The 17681-nt window shown below is 32.6% G+C and overlaps 2 protein-coding genes across 2 annotated transcripts; one reads left to right on the top strand and one right to left on the bottom strand.

Moving 5' to 3' along the window:
• The first annotated feature begins 697 nt into the window (after positions 1-697).
• On the top strand, positions 698-17308 carry LOC149905646 (23 kDa integral membrane protein-like). Its single transcript, XM_090105364.1, has 5 exons — positions 698-1087; positions 4757-4945; positions 5613-5792; positions 6664-6882; positions 17022-17308. Exons 1-5 carry the CDS (start codon positions 1028-1030, stop codon positions 17184-17186), a joined length of 813 nt encoding a protein of 270 aa, XP_089961490.1. The 5' UTR covers positions 698-1027; the 3' UTR covers positions 17187-17308.
• Positions 2438-4489, bottom strand: LOC149905647 (THAP domain-containing protein 1 B-like). The gene is made up of 5 exons (XM_090105365.1): positions 4313-4489; positions 3839-4013; positions 3611-3673; positions 3330-3389; positions 2438-3010 (listed from the first exon to the last, which is right to left on the bottom strand). Exons 1-5 carry the CDS (start codon positions 4381-4383, stop codon positions 2894-2896), a joined length of 486 nt encoding a protein of 161 aa, XP_089961491.1. The 5' UTR covers positions 4384-4489; the 3' UTR covers positions 2438-2893.
• Positions 17309-17681: the final 373 nt, after the last annotated feature.

Here is a 17681-nt window from a genome sequence, read left to right as displayed (position 1 = left end):
GATACAAACAATGATTGATGGACAAGAACTGGTATATCTAACACCTTTATTTTAAATATAAATATGAAGTAATATTAATATATTATTTAATAGTTATTATGTTTCATCGTTTCATCACCCGATTCTATGAAAACAACTTCCTCTCTAAGATTTATCATTTTGACTTTAGAGTAGGTAATATGGTAATTTGTAGGCACTAAACATCCTGATCGATTTTTCATTAATTATTATTCATGTATGGATGTTTAAATCACTATAAATTATTAGTTTCCGTTATAAGGATATTTACACTTTCTAGATGTGCAATAAACAAATTGAAACTATGTATGTGCAAGAAAAAATGTACATATTATTAAACGTATGTACCTAACTAGCTCTATCTATGTATTTTTTATAAACATTTATAAAAAAAAAGAATTTTGTAGAAAAAAAAAGAGGGTGGAAATTAAGAGTTAGCGACTGATGCACAATAACGTAGATAAACGAAGCCGCATATGAAAGCTAGTCTGATATAAAAATGTTATAGATTATTTATTTATTTCTTGACTTAAAAAGTATATAAATTAGAAGGCATAGTAGGTAGCAAAAGCTCAGGAACAGGTGCGTTAAAAATAGAAAATGTCGCGTGCTAATAATACTTCAATAAGCGAACACAAGATGAAAAGTAAATCTTCAGCAGTCGCGCATAAAACTAGGTTAGATTACGAAATGCACGGTACAGTTATGAGGAACAAACCTTGTTTATCATTGCGATAAGCTGATAAGAAACAGCATCAAAACGCATTACACATACTTTCCTCGAATATTTTCACCGTGAAAATTATTGATTTCATAGATAAAAATACAATAATGTAAAGATAAATGTAGTGTTTAATTCTGTTCGTCGCTATCGTTGCATCGTCAGTAGCGAGTGCGCGGTCCAAGCGACATACAATCATTCGGTATTCCTTGAGGTGGAACGACCGTGCTTTTGTTTCAAGAGTTTCAAACAAGTTATAAAATCTCGGACATGTGAACACACGACACAATGGCTCTATCCTCGAATTGTTGGAAATATCTCGTGCTGACATTCAATGTTTTATTCGCAGTGAGTATTTTATTGTAAAATTTGATTCCGGCTTTTTGTTGTTCCCGTTATGCTGAATCAGCGTGGGTCTGTTGTCATAACAACTTGAACGGTGCTCGCTCCGTAATGAAAACATGATTTATAAACATTATTCCAAGAATGAAGTTTAATATCATTCAAATTATAAGTATGTTTAAAAAATGTTTATATGCAAACTTGTGGTTTTGTAGCAATGTATTGTATCATCACTGATAACGATTATCCTGAATCCAATTGGCCCAATTTTCCTGGATGTTCTCGATCAAATGGCGCTAGTTATTGTGAGGATAACTTGACTGTGTAGGGCGTAGAGGGAGAATGTACTAGAGATCACATCGGCGTATACCCGAACGAGATGGCGAATCCTTACGTCAATGTTGCCAACTATTACAAAAACTTTTTATCCGAAAAACTGGCAAAATATCTATAAATGTTTGGGTATTTTTTTGTAAGATAGGTTTATGAAGAAAAAGACAGATTTGAAAAGATTTTGTTATTTATTAACTTAACTAGCGACCCGCCCCGGCTTCGCACGGGTGCAATGCTGATACTAAATACACTACAGAAAAATTATGAACGTTGTATATAAAAACATAGCGGCCCGCTCCGGCTTCGCACGGGTATAAAATATATAGCCGGGCGGCTGGCCGGTACCGCGGCAAACGCTACGTCCCGCAATTTTTAAATCTATACTAATATTATAAAGAGGAAAGGTTTGTATGTATGTATGTATGTATGGTTTTCACGCATAAACTACTGGGCCGATTTTGATGAAATTTGGCACAACCTTTTATTGCGAAATATGTACCACGGGCGAAGCCGGGGCGGACCGCTAGTATATATATATATATTCACTGTTGTATTGTATTGGTTCTTTTTCCACACCACCTGTGAGGTAAGAACCTTAGGTGCGTTTTTTTTAAAGAGGTATCCCCAGTAGGCCTAGTCCTCCTTTTTGGCATGCATCAATATCTGGAATAAATCGGACATAAGGTAGTTTATATTATATCTTATTATATAATTATTATATATAATTATAATATCTATTTATATTATATAGAAAAAAATTTGGACTTTGTATGGAAATCTGTCAGCTGATTAGCGAAGTTTCCTTACAAAGTCCAATTTTTTTTTACAAATTCAGCAAAGTTGTAGAACAAAAGTTGTTCAGTTTCATGAGTAGAAGCTCCTGTCTAAATTTTTCAAATGTCTTACCTTTCACCTTGTATATCTATATCAAATGAACAATGTATTCAAGGTATTTAATTGGTTAAGTATTAATGCTGTATTGGTTAAAATCGCTTCGAAAAAGTATTAAAATAATACAGTTTATATATTTGGGGAAATTAAAGCATGTATTAGTTCAAACTTCAAAACTATGTTACAGGCTTTAGATTCCCCTCACAATTATAGTAGATTTGATTCCTTTTCCAACTTAAATAATTTTACAATTTTAAAAAATATAAGACCACACAGATGTACCTAAATAAGACAAAATATACTACTTATACAAATAACTCTAAACAGTTACAGTGCTCCCACGGTAACTCTTCAAAATATATTTTTTGGTCACGCTATAAAACCACGCTGTGGCAACATTTCCTATACGCCATTAAAGATATCACTTCGGCTGTTCTTTAACATTTGCTACGGTTTTAGTTATTGCGCGAGCACTATATAGTTTCACAACGGCGGCTCCTGCTCCTGGCCCCGTGATCGGCCACAAGCGCTGTCACCATGCGCTGGCACCGGCGTGATGAAATTATTACTATACTCTACTTCATTGTTTCAGAAATAAATGTATTCATTCATTAATTTATTGTTGTATATGAAATAATGATATACCTCAAAACTTGGTTCAGGGGCTTTCGACTGTTTGCTAGTACTAGGTAGCTCAATAATATCCTGTAAAGATAAAGTTTAACTTCGGTAAACCAGAAAATTCAAATAACATAAATGTACAAAATGTACCCAAATGAAATTATTACTAACTAGCTATGTCCCGCGGTTTCACCCGCATTGCTCCGCTCCTGTTGGTCTGTTGAGATAATATATAGCCTAAAGCCTTCCTCGATAAATGGGCTATCTAACACCGAAAGAAATTCTCAAATTGGACCAGTAGTTCCTGAGATTAGTGCGTTGAAACAAACAAACAAACTCTTCAGCTTTATAATATTAGTATAGATATATATTTCACCATAATTTTATAATATAATCAATTTACCTCAAGACTTGGTTCAGGGGTTTTCGCCTGTTCTCTTGTATTAGGTAGCTCAACAACATCCTGAAAAGATTAAGTTAGTTGAATCAGATAATACTAAGAACATCCATGTACAAAATAAAAGGTGTAAAAAACCGGTGACTAATCCAGGCTTCACACATTCATATGAGCCGTGTACATACACAACAACACCTCATAAACTTCCTCTCCACGGTATGTCGTGCAGTTCTAAAATAGTGCAGTGTTGTTGCTCGTGGGAAAGTGCAATGGAATTATTAATTTACCTTAAGACCTGGTCCATGGACTTTTGATTGTTGGGCAGTACTCAGTCGCTCAACAATAATATCCTAAAAAAATAAAATTTGATTTAGTATAAATAGAAAATATACCCCTATAAAAATAAATTAATAACTTGTTTTGTTTATTATGTAGACGTAGCAACAAAATCGGTCTATGAATATTTAAACTACAACATTTAAATCCAAACTAAATGCATCACAAAAATTACTCACTGTTGTAAAAAGTGTTGGAATTGCATTGGGCATCAAATAGGTTTTTTTTTTCGTTTTTCGAAAATAACGCGACTCAAAATGTATAGAACATATTCTGTGACTTTTTCCTGGTAACCAGTTCTTCCTTCCGGTAGCTCGAATCCATCTGTTTAATGTACTTGTTTCTTTTGGAAACCTAAAAAACATATTTAATATTAAAAAAACATTTCACGATTTTGGGGAAAATTTTACCCTGTACTGGTATCCCTAATGTTAATCACATGATTATACCATAAATTTGAAACTACGTAAAAACAAATGGCGTCCTGAACAACAAGAACACTTCGTAATTTAGTCGGATAACACAAAAAAATGTTTACGTCTATTTCGATGAAAATATTATATATTTGTAGATAATTTCACATTAGAGTTAATGAAAATGTATCAACTATATCCAGTTCTATAAAACAATATACTTCAAATAAGTTTACTTACGTGTGAAAGGTAATATTTGGTAATCTTCGTTCCGGCCGATTTTTACAACCAATCACACTACAACGCACCATATTTTCACTTAAAGTCGGATTAAAACAGATCACTGTCAACGTTTATTAAACTTTGAAGTCACTTAACAGCGAGAAAAAACAGAAAACTAGCAAAACAATGGACTGTAGCCGCTTGTTTGGGACAAACTGCCTTTGTCCCCAACAAAAGAAATCGCATAACATGAGAGAAACAAAAAACAATGTTTCTGTCTCGCTTGCTCTTAGCTTTATAGTCATAAGTGTATTTCTCTCACGCATTACTTGTCATTTTAGTGCCTCCTCTATGGTTCATTCTCACTCTACGGTGTAGGGACTAGGGCATATTTAGCTTGACAGGTGACATTTTTGTTTGGTAGCATTATGTATTTATCATGTTTCTCCAACTCATCCACAGATGTCAGCAATAGTACTGTTCGGTGCGAGTGGGTTCCTCTTGTACCGATTGTTCGTCTACCGTCATTTTATTGGCGTGAATGTGGAATATCCGGCTATATTGTTGCTAATGATGGCCATCATAACATGTTCAATAGCCTGGATAGGTTGGCGAACGGCGAAATCCATGCACCAGATACATGTTATAATGGTATGTTATGTAAATACGGGTATTTTAACATATTTTACTGTATTTATTACTGGCCTATTTGCAAAACAAGTTGAACACTAATCTAAAGAGTTTACCGGCACCAATTTTAAGTACCGTTTAGATAAATCGCAAAATATACAACCTTAGAAGGGTCAATGATCTTGAGTCCATAATATCTAATTTTAAAGTAAATTGTCATGACACTGAGAAAACAAGTGCAATTCACATAGGTACAATTTTAACGCATTATTCATTAACATTGTTTCCATAGAATTCAATTAATATATGTAAACAAAATTCCACACCTTTTTGTTCCAAGTTGTTTATGCATGAACCTAACATATATTTTCTTGGCTCATTTACTGTACAATGTTAATAATATGTTAGCTCTAGCCTCTATAAAGAAATAATAGAGCTCTAGTTAAATATCCTGAAAGTTTAACTTCATTCATGACTTCTGATTCGACCAAATTAATATAATGTTGATTAGGTGCTTTTTGCACATGTTTTTATCGACAATAATAAATAATTAATCCGAGTAAAATTTATGCATATTCAAATTCTTTGTCTCATCCAACGATATAATATAAAAGGCGACCTATATTATATCGTTGGTCTCATCTATATAAAACTTGAAAGATTTAATATATTAGTATTTCGATTTCAGGCGGGAATATTAATAATGCTCGTCGTGGTGATCGAATTCGCTTGTTTCGTCTGGGCGATGGTTGTGTGGGATAACATCGAGATCGACATCAAGACGACCATGACAACATACTTCTTGGACACCATAGATATTAAGGAAGCCAACACAGACACTATTAGATGGGATAGGCTTCATGTGAAGGTAATTTTTGATGATATTATTGAAAAATAAGAGCGTTAGGTTTGGTTGAAATGAATTGTGAATTTGAAATATTAAAAGTTTTCGATTTAGTACATTACTTATTCATATTCTACTGTACAAAATTGCTTGTTTTTATCGATTTTTCAAAAGGGTATTTAATCGATTTTTCAATAGGGTGATGACGAAGTTTTTTTATAACGCTAATATAAAAGTAAACGCGAATTAGTGGTGGTCAAAAACTATTTGTTTTTATATGCAATAAAACAATTACAACCGCTTATCGACCAGTATCAATATTGACTTTGCATACCCCTAGAGATGGTGTACTGCCACTTACATTAAATTCATTATTTGTTAATACTCGACCGACTTACCATACAGAGCAGAGTAATATATAGCTGTATGAATCACGAGTGCAGATCCATGCGACATGCAAGGCCAGAGAATAATGGCTAGTGTTTAATTGGTTGCTATAGATAGGTTTTAGATGTACCAGATGCAGTCAGTGTACAAAATTTAATATTCTATTTCTTGGCCTCGATATGTACCTACCTACTTAGGTATATTCTTTCCGAACTTTTTGCGAGAAGGAGCTACAATTTTTCTACACGATTTATAATACATAATATTATAATATGAGTTATTTATTTAAAGAGAAGAATATGTGGGTTACCTGGCAATATTATATTATGTACGACAACTGAAACACGATCAACAACTTTTCACATAATTATTATTAAAGTCAATAACAAAAAATGTAGTTGGCCAGTTCTATTAAAATTAAATTTACCTGAAATTATTACCTAATATTTTTTTAAACCATTTGTCTATTTAACGAAACAATGTTAAATTATTATTGCCTTTTCCACAGTTCCAATGCTGCGGAGTCAGCGGGCCAGGTGACTACAGTTCCTCCGGGCACGTGCCATTCTCCTGCTGCGGACAGGGCCCCCTAGACTCCATACAGAAGCCCTACGTAGCTGACTGCACCACGCTGTTCCAACGTGGCTGCGGGAATCCGTTACATGAGTACGCAAAGCAGCAGTTGTTATTGGTCGCTATGGTGGCGCTAGTTGCGTCTATTTTGCAGGTTAGTTAACTTGTAAAAATATCTAAAATATAATATAAAAGAAATAGCTAAATAAAAAAGAAAAGCACGAAACAAATATTGATAATATAGAGTTTTTTTTATTGTGCGGGACCATAAATAATACGATTAGTAAAAGTATAGTTACTGTAGAGAACACTAGATGGCGTTAGAATACTTTTATGGACGAATTAATATTAATTGTTAATAAGGCAGTAATTTGGCAGTAATTGCAATAATGAATAATTTATATGCAGAAATATTAATAATTAATTTATATATTAAATTTGTTTATACCTAAATCAAATTTTATGTATGTATTACATGATCATAACATTTTTTATTACCTATCTCATTAATTACTATGGTCTTGTCTTCAAAGAACGTTTAAATTAGGGTTGTTGAGGATTCCTCTTCCGCTTCCTCATAATGCGGAAGTTCCGCAATATTTTGGGTTCCTCTACCGTTACCGCATCCTCAAAAATGAAAATAAAAAAATCCTCTTCCGCTATCGCTTCCTCAAAATTTAGAGGAAGTTTATGAGGATGCTGATACGATCGGGCGGCGAATTTACAAAGCCTATTTAAACTAACTATGTATTTGAGTTACGAGTCGGACTCTACTAACGAACAAGAGTAGAGTCTTACCGCCATATTTATATCTGCGACTAACACTTATCTCTTAACATAATAATAATATAACATTTTCTCTCATACTCAGAAGAAACATATTTTACCAAAGAATGTGTCAAAAGTCATTTTAAATTAAAAAACAAACAAGTTGTTAGCTTACATAATATCTATCAGTTAGTTTTTTTTGTGGAAATCGCCTAATGTCGCTTCTGGCACTGAGATAGATTAGGTTTTTTCGAGTAATATGCATAATTAAAAGCTCATCTGAGTCCGGCTCGTGACTCAAATAGTACTTAGTTATAGGCTTTGTAAATTCGCGATCGGGCGAGCTAACCTCCCCCTAACCTTAAAACATCAATATGTACAGACAGGAGAATGGCTTTTGTTTTAATTTTTAATTTTAAAAGTTTTTGTTTTTTAATTTTGATTATAATTTCCTATCATCCTCATCCTCATCCGCTTCCTCTTCCGCTTCCTCATCCGCATCCTCTTCCTCAAAAAAATATCCTCTTCCTCATCCGCATCCCCTAAATTTGTGTGTGAAAATTCCTCTTCCTCCTCCTCTTCCTCATAATCACTTCCTCAACAACCCTAGTTTAAATTCTCATACTTCGTAATTACAATCATTATTCCTTATATTTCTAGGATTGCATGATTAATTACAATAACTACGTGACCCATGGGTTTTAATTGTTTACTGCGCAGCCAATCTTTGATGGGTTTTTCAAGGATCAACAATTCAACAGTCAACACTGTTATAATAAGGCTTCATGACTTTTTAAAATTAGCGGACGTGTACGTGCTGCGTTAGCGAAATTACAAATTAGTATATAATCTTTTATTATATAATTAACTAGTTTGAAGTTGTTTTAACATTTTTTTCATTTAATTTGCCATAATAATAAGTACAATGTACAATGCATGCATATGTGAAATTCATATATCCTTTTATCATTTATACTTTTCCTATTACGTTATTTTAGCCCATCATGAATATAAGGTATTAAGTTTAAAAATACATTTTATATGCTAATTTAACATCAAAAACATACATCTATATTAATTCTCATTTTTTTGTATGTTCTTATCTAGGTAGGTATTAATAAATATTTCTTGATCCAGGCTATTTTTATGAAAAGCATAGAGATACAAGAGCTCTTTGGCGATCTTGCGTTGACTTCTTAATTTATAGAGACGTGGACATCACAGAGCAGGACTAATATAGTAGTGGACATCTTTTGACCTATATGCCTTGTTGCTTTTTAATATGTACCTAGGTACATATAATTCTGTCATACAACGATTGTTTTAAATTTGAATGTTGTTTTAAATGGCTCTACAATTAACTATATACTATTAGTATAGAGATTGTTAATTATTTACTAAGAAAAAATGTGTTGATTTCTTCTTTATTCCTTGTTGCTGTTGAGAATTAACTTTGTCCAGCATGACTTACATTTTTTCCTCTTTCTTGAAGAATTCTTTTTTCCGATTAAACAAATATTCAAGTAGTTTGATCATCTAGTGCGACATGCACACTGAATTAATCCTAATTGACATTTCATGATGAGAGTGGCACTAAAAGCTCAGCAGGTGACGTCATGTAATCAGCCTCTCCACGGGACCATTGCATTATTTAATTAAGCAGTAATAATGTTTCCCTATTGGCGGGAAATCTATGAAATATAGTATCTGTATGGTATGACTTTAAGAATATTTTTGCTTCTGATAAAAAATCTAAAAAAGAGACGAAATTGAAGGCTATTTGAAAAAGTTAAAAGCAGAGATACATACTTAAATACAGAATTATATCATTGAGAAAGAAGTAAGTAAATCTTTAGGAGAATAGTAAACCAATCAATTTTATTTTTATTAGGTAAGTACCAATGTTATCCGAGACATTCAAGAAATATTGCATATCGCAGATAATATTGCAATTTATTCAAACTTTTAATTAATAAAAAGAAACAGTAAATGCTGGTACATTTATATTATTTTCAGGGAACTTAACTGTGAAAAACAAATGTTCAATGTTAGTACAATAACCAATAAAGATTTCAAGTATACGATTTTTATAACAAAACATAAACATTTCACAAGTCAAAAGAGACCGTCCATTCAACTTTGTTCCTTTCAAAACCGTAATTATAATTATAAAAAACCTGGTCAATTGCCCCATTGTTCACAAAAACAGTGGTCTTATTTCTTAGCAAATAAATAATAAGACATACAACAGTGGTCTTGTTGTTAATATCGCCTTGCTTCGGGGAACTTCTTACAATCCCACATTTGTACGCATTATTATAAATTATAATAATGTTGTACATTGTAACGTTTTACAGTGCTTAGTTTAATAAACAAAGGATTAATTACACTGTATATAAATTCAGCGTTTATTCTTATCTTTCGCTAAGAGTACAATATTTTAATTTGCTCAGTGTTTATTATGTACCTAAATAGACTTTTTTATTTTTATTCTAAAATGAGCAGGTCTTTAGGTATCTTTTCTCATTTATTTTTTAGGTCTATGCCTATGATAATAATATCATTCTATAACCTGGCTTCAAAATTCATTGGTGGATATTTCTATATCTACACGATCTATAGCAAAGGTATTGTTAAGGTAAATACCTAATTAATACTGAATTCACATTCCACGTTTTAGCTACCTTTTAAACAGTTAATCATAATATTATCTATGGAATTTAGCGAAATTATAAACAGTTTTTAGTTATTCTTGTCCAAGATTTACAAAGTAGGTAGGTATACCCAACACAGAGACGTTATCGTCACTCAATCAACGAGCACTATAAATATTTACCATTATTATGGTGGGAAGTTACTTTATAAACCTCGAGAAGTGTTATTAAGATAAGACTTATTTGGAACGGATATTTAGTACTTATAAAATTGTTTATTTATCGTTTGACTCTGATTGTTGACCATTATTTAAAACTGATACTTACGTTATATAATATGTTAGTACAAACATTAATTTACTCTATACCTGGCAGGGGACTCTATGCCTGTTATTGTACAGATGATACTAGAAATGCATTTAAAACTGAAGAATATATTTTAGTTGAGTTGTTGAAAGTATTGCATATTTCTAGAATGTGCTAGTCAAATTTTGACAAGGAAACTGATACCATAATAATTTAGTTATAGTTATATATTCTTTATTGCACACAATTTTTAATTTTACAATACCAGGACACAGTATTACCATTATTTTAATGGTAATACTGTGACCAGGATATCAGCAGCAATTGGCGGCTTTATTGCTAAATAGCAATTTCTTCCAAGCAACCTGTACCAAGCATGAAGTTTACAGTTGCAAATTTGGGAAGATGGTGTACACATAAAAGTGAAATAAATCACATAAAAAGCAAATAAATTAATACTAAAAACATACAAATCAAAATTTAGCTAATGATCAAACTAAATTACCTACTACTTACTAGAGTAAATGTAAAATTATTATTTTTAAAGAAGTAAAACATTTTATTAACATAAATTCTACACATAACCTTGCCTTGAATCAGATTTGAAAGTTAAATACCAAATTAAGAAAACCTAGGCAGTGAATAGTAAAAGACCTCGTTTGTAATTACTAGCTATTTAGATTTACTTATTGCAATAATTGATGGGGGTTCTAGAGGCCATAAAGTAATATAATATGCCTAAAAATAACGATATATGTATTTACAGTATAGGTTCAATTTCTAAAGACAATAAACAAATAACTCGCATGGTAGTAACTGAATTTGTTCTTTATCTGCTTGTTTTTAAAATAGATAGATACATTATTGATGTTTTTATGCAAAAAATAAGAATCTTTCTTCATTTTATCACTATGTGTAGATTAAAGGCAAAATATTTAGTACGTTGTGCCGCATGGAAATAGTTTCACACTTCGATTTTGACATAGTTAGTGCGTGATTAGGTTAATAAGGTTAAAATTATAATGATGACTGAATATTTGACAGTACATTATTGGCGGGAAGGAAAACCTGGCACAACAAACAATGACACAATACTCTATGACCTCACGACTCCTTACGTGGTAGTGGCCTTTGAGCCATCTCAAAATGATTTTTCAAGGCAACGGTGTATATGAATGGCTTTTCCTCTGACGTACTGCTAGACGGTTTGTCATTCTGTATGTGGTTTTTTGACTGACTGGAACAAGGAAATAAGACCTATATTGTGTCATTTATATTCCCAATGAGGGAAGGATTTTGTGGATATTATAGAACATGCAATTTTATGCAGATATTACGAATACTATAATATGTATTCTAATTTATAAGTCAATTAGTACAAAAACTTTGAAGTCGAATTTGCGCCATGCTTCCTACTAATAGACCAACCAAAAAAGGAACAAAGAACAAATAATGTTTGTAAATAATCTAATATAACAATTAACTGACTAGGTAACATCACAGTAACATGTTAAGGTAATAAATCACCTTAAGTAGGCCGTAGGTACCTATTTATCTTATACCTCTGCTAATAAGCAATTAGATGATGTACGAATTAATTAGAAATTATCTAATCAAGACTGAAATTACCAATTAATTAAATAAGTCAAGTCCTGGAAACCAATTCAATTATGAATAACCATATTGTTCTTGGTAGTACACTGTCTTGATAATACTATGATGAGACGACGTCAGGATCCTAAGTGATGAAAAAGAGACAAAGTACCTAATTAGAAAGGGCTTTATGTGCTGAAAATATAAAAACGGTGCAATTGTTTCATAATGTAAACTAGCGTTCCCGGTTTATCTAAAACCTAATAAATTAGATACTAAAACCTTCCTCGAGAATCACTATCTATTAAAAAAAACCGCTTCAAAATTCGTTGTGTAGTTTTAAAGATTTAAGCATATATAGGGATATAGAGAAAAGCGACTTTGTTTTATACTATGTAATGCTGATGGTGTGGATTACACCAGTTGGGATTAATTGTAAGGGATACTCGTGTAGTCCGTGCTTAATTAAGACTGTTACCATTGAATTTGCTCTTATCCTTATTTTATCTGATAATATCTTACGATTAGGTACCGATCTTATTCTAGCTCTATTCTTAGTAATTTCCTGAACAATTTCACAAAGGTTGCATTTATAAACTACTAGGTTTCCGCCCGCGGCTTCGCCCGCGCAGTCAAAAAAAACCCGCATAGTTCCCGTTCCCGTGGGTTTTCCGGGATTGCGTCATTTTCCCGGGATAAAAAGTAGCCTATGTCCTTTCTCGGGTATCAAAATATCTCCATACCAAATTTCATGAAAATTGGTTCAGTAGTTTAGGCGTGATTGAGTAACAGACAGACAGATAGAGTTACTTTCGCATTTATAATATTAGTATGGACTTTAGGGGATTTTTCCACATTATTTATTTAACATACAATTTACAACGCTATTTCTCTATGGTTATTACAATATTCGGATAATTATAAGTCTTATGAGTAGAATCCAACAAAAAAAACTTCAACAAAAAAAGTTCCAAGGTTCCTTTTTGTATCAAGACGACCTACAATAAAATATTTGTCTGTGGTATTCTGATCAGTCTAGTTGCCTTCCAGCGACCTAAACTCATAAGATAAACATTGAAGATGACTAATAGTCCCATGTTACCAAGGAGTAAAGACCCTGATGTTACGTAAGTGCCATAGTTGTCGGCTGAGAGTTAATTAACACTAATTAAAACAGATAGATGAGACGGTTTTAAGTCTCCGAGCCATTGCATTGGTTATAATAGTGTCTTGGTAATTTGCGTTCGTGATATTTGTAAATTGCCTGTATTATTTTGTAGAAATAGCTTAGGATAATTTACCGTAGTAATGATTTGTTTATTCTCAATAATGATCTCGTTGATTTTGAAGGGCTTTATATTATGGATTTGGATTTTAAATCCTTATTTTGTTTCGAGTCCCAATTTTTTCATATATTTATCACATCTCAAAGTTTGCCGAGTTCACAATAATAGAGCGGTTAGATTGTGAAAATCTATCTAGTCACATTAAAATAATAAGCACAGGATATGAGGATGTACTCGAACGATCATTACTAGCGATCCGCACCTGCGTGGGAGCCAATTAACCTCCGTGATTACACCTTACATCCCGCTCACTTTCATACAGTCAGACAGGGACTGAAACAGATACGAGTGATGTGGTTAAATTGAAGAGTGCGTCTCCTCAGGGGAATCGAGGTCACGCTAGTCCTGTTTAGAAATAGGCGGATTATATCACGCGATTATGTAATGCATGTGGGTGGTATTTTGCATATAATTGTTAATGTAAATGTTTGTGTTAATTGTGACTTGCTGAGATCTTGCATGTTGCGTACTAGACTTTGTGGAAGCATACATAATGTTCAACAGAATAGATACATGTTATAGGTGTCTACCTACTAATGATTTTAAAAGACCTCTCTTTGCAACAATAAGGGCCAGTTTCACCGCTTTGCCATCATTGAGATTTGGGACATAACAACATAAGACAAGTCTACAACAGACAACTGTCAAAGGCTGCAATAAGTGCATAATTAAATGTGCGATTAATTTATGTAATTTAAATATAAAGCATACTCAGAATATTAATGATCGCGATGTTATTATTCATCTGTTAATTATTATAATTTATGAACAGCATACGTAGGCACGTAGCTGTTTACGACAAACAGAAAAATCTCTATTCATCTACATCTTCATCGGATAGATACTTAACTGATTTATCGCCAATCATTCCATTACAAGTCCTTGTAGGGTGACATTACCCACGTGTATTTTTCCGTTCGTAAACAGGATTGTGTCCTTTTGAAGTATTGTACATTTAAAGGCAGATTACGTGTTGGGTTCTAGCTAAAAAGGTTATAATATCGTGTCATATCATGATACATAAGACATAACATGAGACTCTACCATAGGACTCTAGTCTCTACCAATGCTTTGATAGAGTCAATTATTAATTGCTGTTATTAAATCTTGGGTACATCCTGAGCGTTTTATAGATAGTATCTTATATTATATACATATGTATACATACTTAGTAAAAATCGAAGTCAGATTTCTCCATCGTAATTGAAAATAATTTGGAAAATCCAAAAGTGCACGCCTCATAATTTTTTTTTAATAAATATTTATTAATTATTATTTTTGTTTATTTAATAACAATTAAACCACATCGAATCAGACCCTGAAAAATGAAAGGGTTCTATTCCTGAGCATACTCAAGCGTAAGAGAAAAAAAAAGACTCGATTAGTAAAGTATTTCGGTCGCTATCGTGTTAACAAGAAAAACCGGCCAAGTGCGAGTCGGGCTCGCGCACAAAGGGTTCCGTAGCAGCAAATATAATAAATTACAGTTAAATCAACCTATCTCAAAAACTATAAGAGATACTTTGATCAAACCAAAAATCGTTGAAAGAGTTAATTAGCATGCATCACCTCTATTTTTTTTAGAATTTTATACCCCGTAGTTATAAAAATAGAGGGGGGGGGACATACTTTTTACGACTTTGAGAGCTGATATCTCAAAAACCGTTCACTTTAAGAAAAATGTTTTTTAGAAAACTTTATATCATTTTAAAAGACCTTTCCATTGATACCCCACACGGGTATGTACATCGAAAAAAAAAATTTCATCCCTCAGTTACATGTATGGGGGGCCCCACCCCCAATTCTTTTTTTTACTATTTAGTGTCATATTTTTGTAGCGGTTCATACAACACATATTCCCATCAAATTTCATCACTGTAGTACTTATAGTTTCCGAGTAAATCGGCTGTGACAGACGGACAGACGGACAGACGGACAGACGGACATGACGAAACTATAAGGGTTCCGTTTTTGCCATTTTGGCTACGGAACCCTAAAAAGGATCCGCACATACAGACACACGGACGTCCAAGACAGAACTTTTTTAAACTGTTTTTTAACTAGTTTAAATAACAAAAATGACATCAAAAATATCATGAACGTTAAAAATAGTGTTTTTTCTTAATATGTGTGTGTATGTATTAACTTACAAGTGCAATGTATGATACATAAAGACATTTTAAGTTTGAAAAATCAGATGTTTTGCGCGAAGTGACAGTAGTACCCACCTCAACGCTTCGCTTATGAGGCGTGCAATACTGAAGTCTGAAACAAAGAAAATTTTTGTTATATTATGCGTGTGGAATTGTATAAAAGTCATAGTTAATAATAATTAGTCATGGACGGTGGAAAAATCAATATATCTATCCGTCTACTATCTACTAATTATACGGGCATGAAACAGCCTTTTCGTGTTTGTTATGTGAGTTTCATCATAAAACAATACATTGTGTTAACTGTTAGGTATATATTTTTCAACTCAGCTAATGATCACAGAAGTTTGTACATATTAAACAACCTAGGTATTTCTTGTAGTTCAAATCAATGCAGACGTTTCATCTGTAAACCGGTGATAAGTAATATAAAGGTTTTTTTTACAAATTGCCTTAGTTCGCAGTTATTTTTATTCATTAAGTTGTCATTATCACACTATGTCACAGTATTTTAATTATAATGTGTCTAGGGATTAGTTATGTGCTCATTGTGATATCATGTAGACAATACAACGATTAGTCACGTCTCAAATTCGGGGATAATATGTGTTAACAGACAGTTACCTACTTGTGTAAGTTAGGGGCTTCTTGAAGTTGTTCGTATAATCATTATCTATATATTTTAGGAATAGCAATATAGAATGTATTTATTTTGTTCATTCAGCTTTTGGTTTTTTTTTATCAAGCTTTTTCCTAGTCCATTCATTAGCCCCTAAGACTTAAGTTTTTTGATATAAATTATAAGTTATTTGATATAAATTATAATATGGAAAACAACACATCTCTATTGCAAATTTAAATCGACTGATGTTTACACAACTGCCCAAAGAAGTGTAATTTTAGACGATGAGATTCAATATGCTATTTGTATGTGAATCTTTACAATCTAGATAGACCTTACATTCTAAATGCCTGGGCATATTTATTTGAAATTATGTTATTCGTGTTTATAGAAATTTAAAGGACCTATAGCTAGTTAAACTAACTATAGCCCTATTTAATACGAAGGTACCTATGAGGAAATAAGAAGTGTCTGAGTCACTCTTCTATTGGGTCAATAGGCTCTTGTACGCCAAGCTCCAATTATATGTCAGTAATGCACATACTTAAATTTCATTTATTTCGGAGATATGTTAAGATATAATTGGAATGTCTCTAATATCTATAATAATTTAAATTGCCTATATTGCTCTTTAGTTTTTAAATAACACTTCCTTGTTTACTTAAGGAACTTTACGAAAAGTTAAAAAAAAAATACGTGGTCCTTGTTTATTGTATAATTTAATTTTATTGATTGGAAATTTATCCTTTAGTGACAAAATTACAGGAAAAAGGAAAAAAAGAAAAAATATTCGAACGTCCTCACTAATTTGAATATCGAACGCTAATCGAACATAGTTTTTTTCTTTACAGAGTACGGGTATATTCTGCACGTTCTTCCTTGCTCATGCTATACGGGAGAGGCGACGGGCGTCCATTCGAAACTCCACTATAGCCAGAGAGGCGACCTTCGCGGCTCCAGATGATTCCCTTCTTGCCTCCCCATCTGCGCCTGCCCCAACCTTGCCAAAATATTGAGACTTGTATATTTAAATAGATTTTAAGTAGTTTGTAAGTTTTAATGAATTTTTGTGATAAGACTATTCTTGTTCAGGATGTTGGTAATATGATTGTGTTAATTAAAGTTGCTCATCGTAACTCAAGTACATATAATAATAATACATATATATTAGTTCCTCGTCATATTTTGACGAACTACGAATTTGTATGATCCAAGGTGTTTGAAATAACTTTTCTTGATAGAGAAATAAACTTATTTCAACAAACTTACAAGTTACAGTTTTATAATCGAGTAAGATTGTAATGAACAAAATATAAAATGTATAGATACCCATAAGTAGAGTATACTGCATATTATTATAGATATGTGGCTCTCTGCGTCTGGGTTCCCGCTCTTGGGATTTGGGGAAAGTTACAGATTAAATAAGACTTGTTGCCAGGCAGAGGGTGCGCTCCCCTTTTCAAGATTTCAAGGTCATCCTGAACGTACAACCTAATAATATTACTCAATTT

The sequence above is a fragment of the Colias eurytheme genome, chromosome 9 (genome assembly GCF_061535395.1).
Source record: "Colias eurytheme isolate Ceu_HAF_F1 chromosome 9, ilColEury1 Martin Lab GWU primary, whole genome shotgun sequence".
In the NCBI taxonomy this organism is placed as follows: domain Eukaryota; kingdom Metazoa; phylum Arthropoda; class Insecta; order Lepidoptera; family Pieridae; genus Colias; species Colias eurytheme.
Note: the sequence above shows the minus strand (reverse complement) of the source record. Positions and strands in the feature narration are given on the sequence as shown.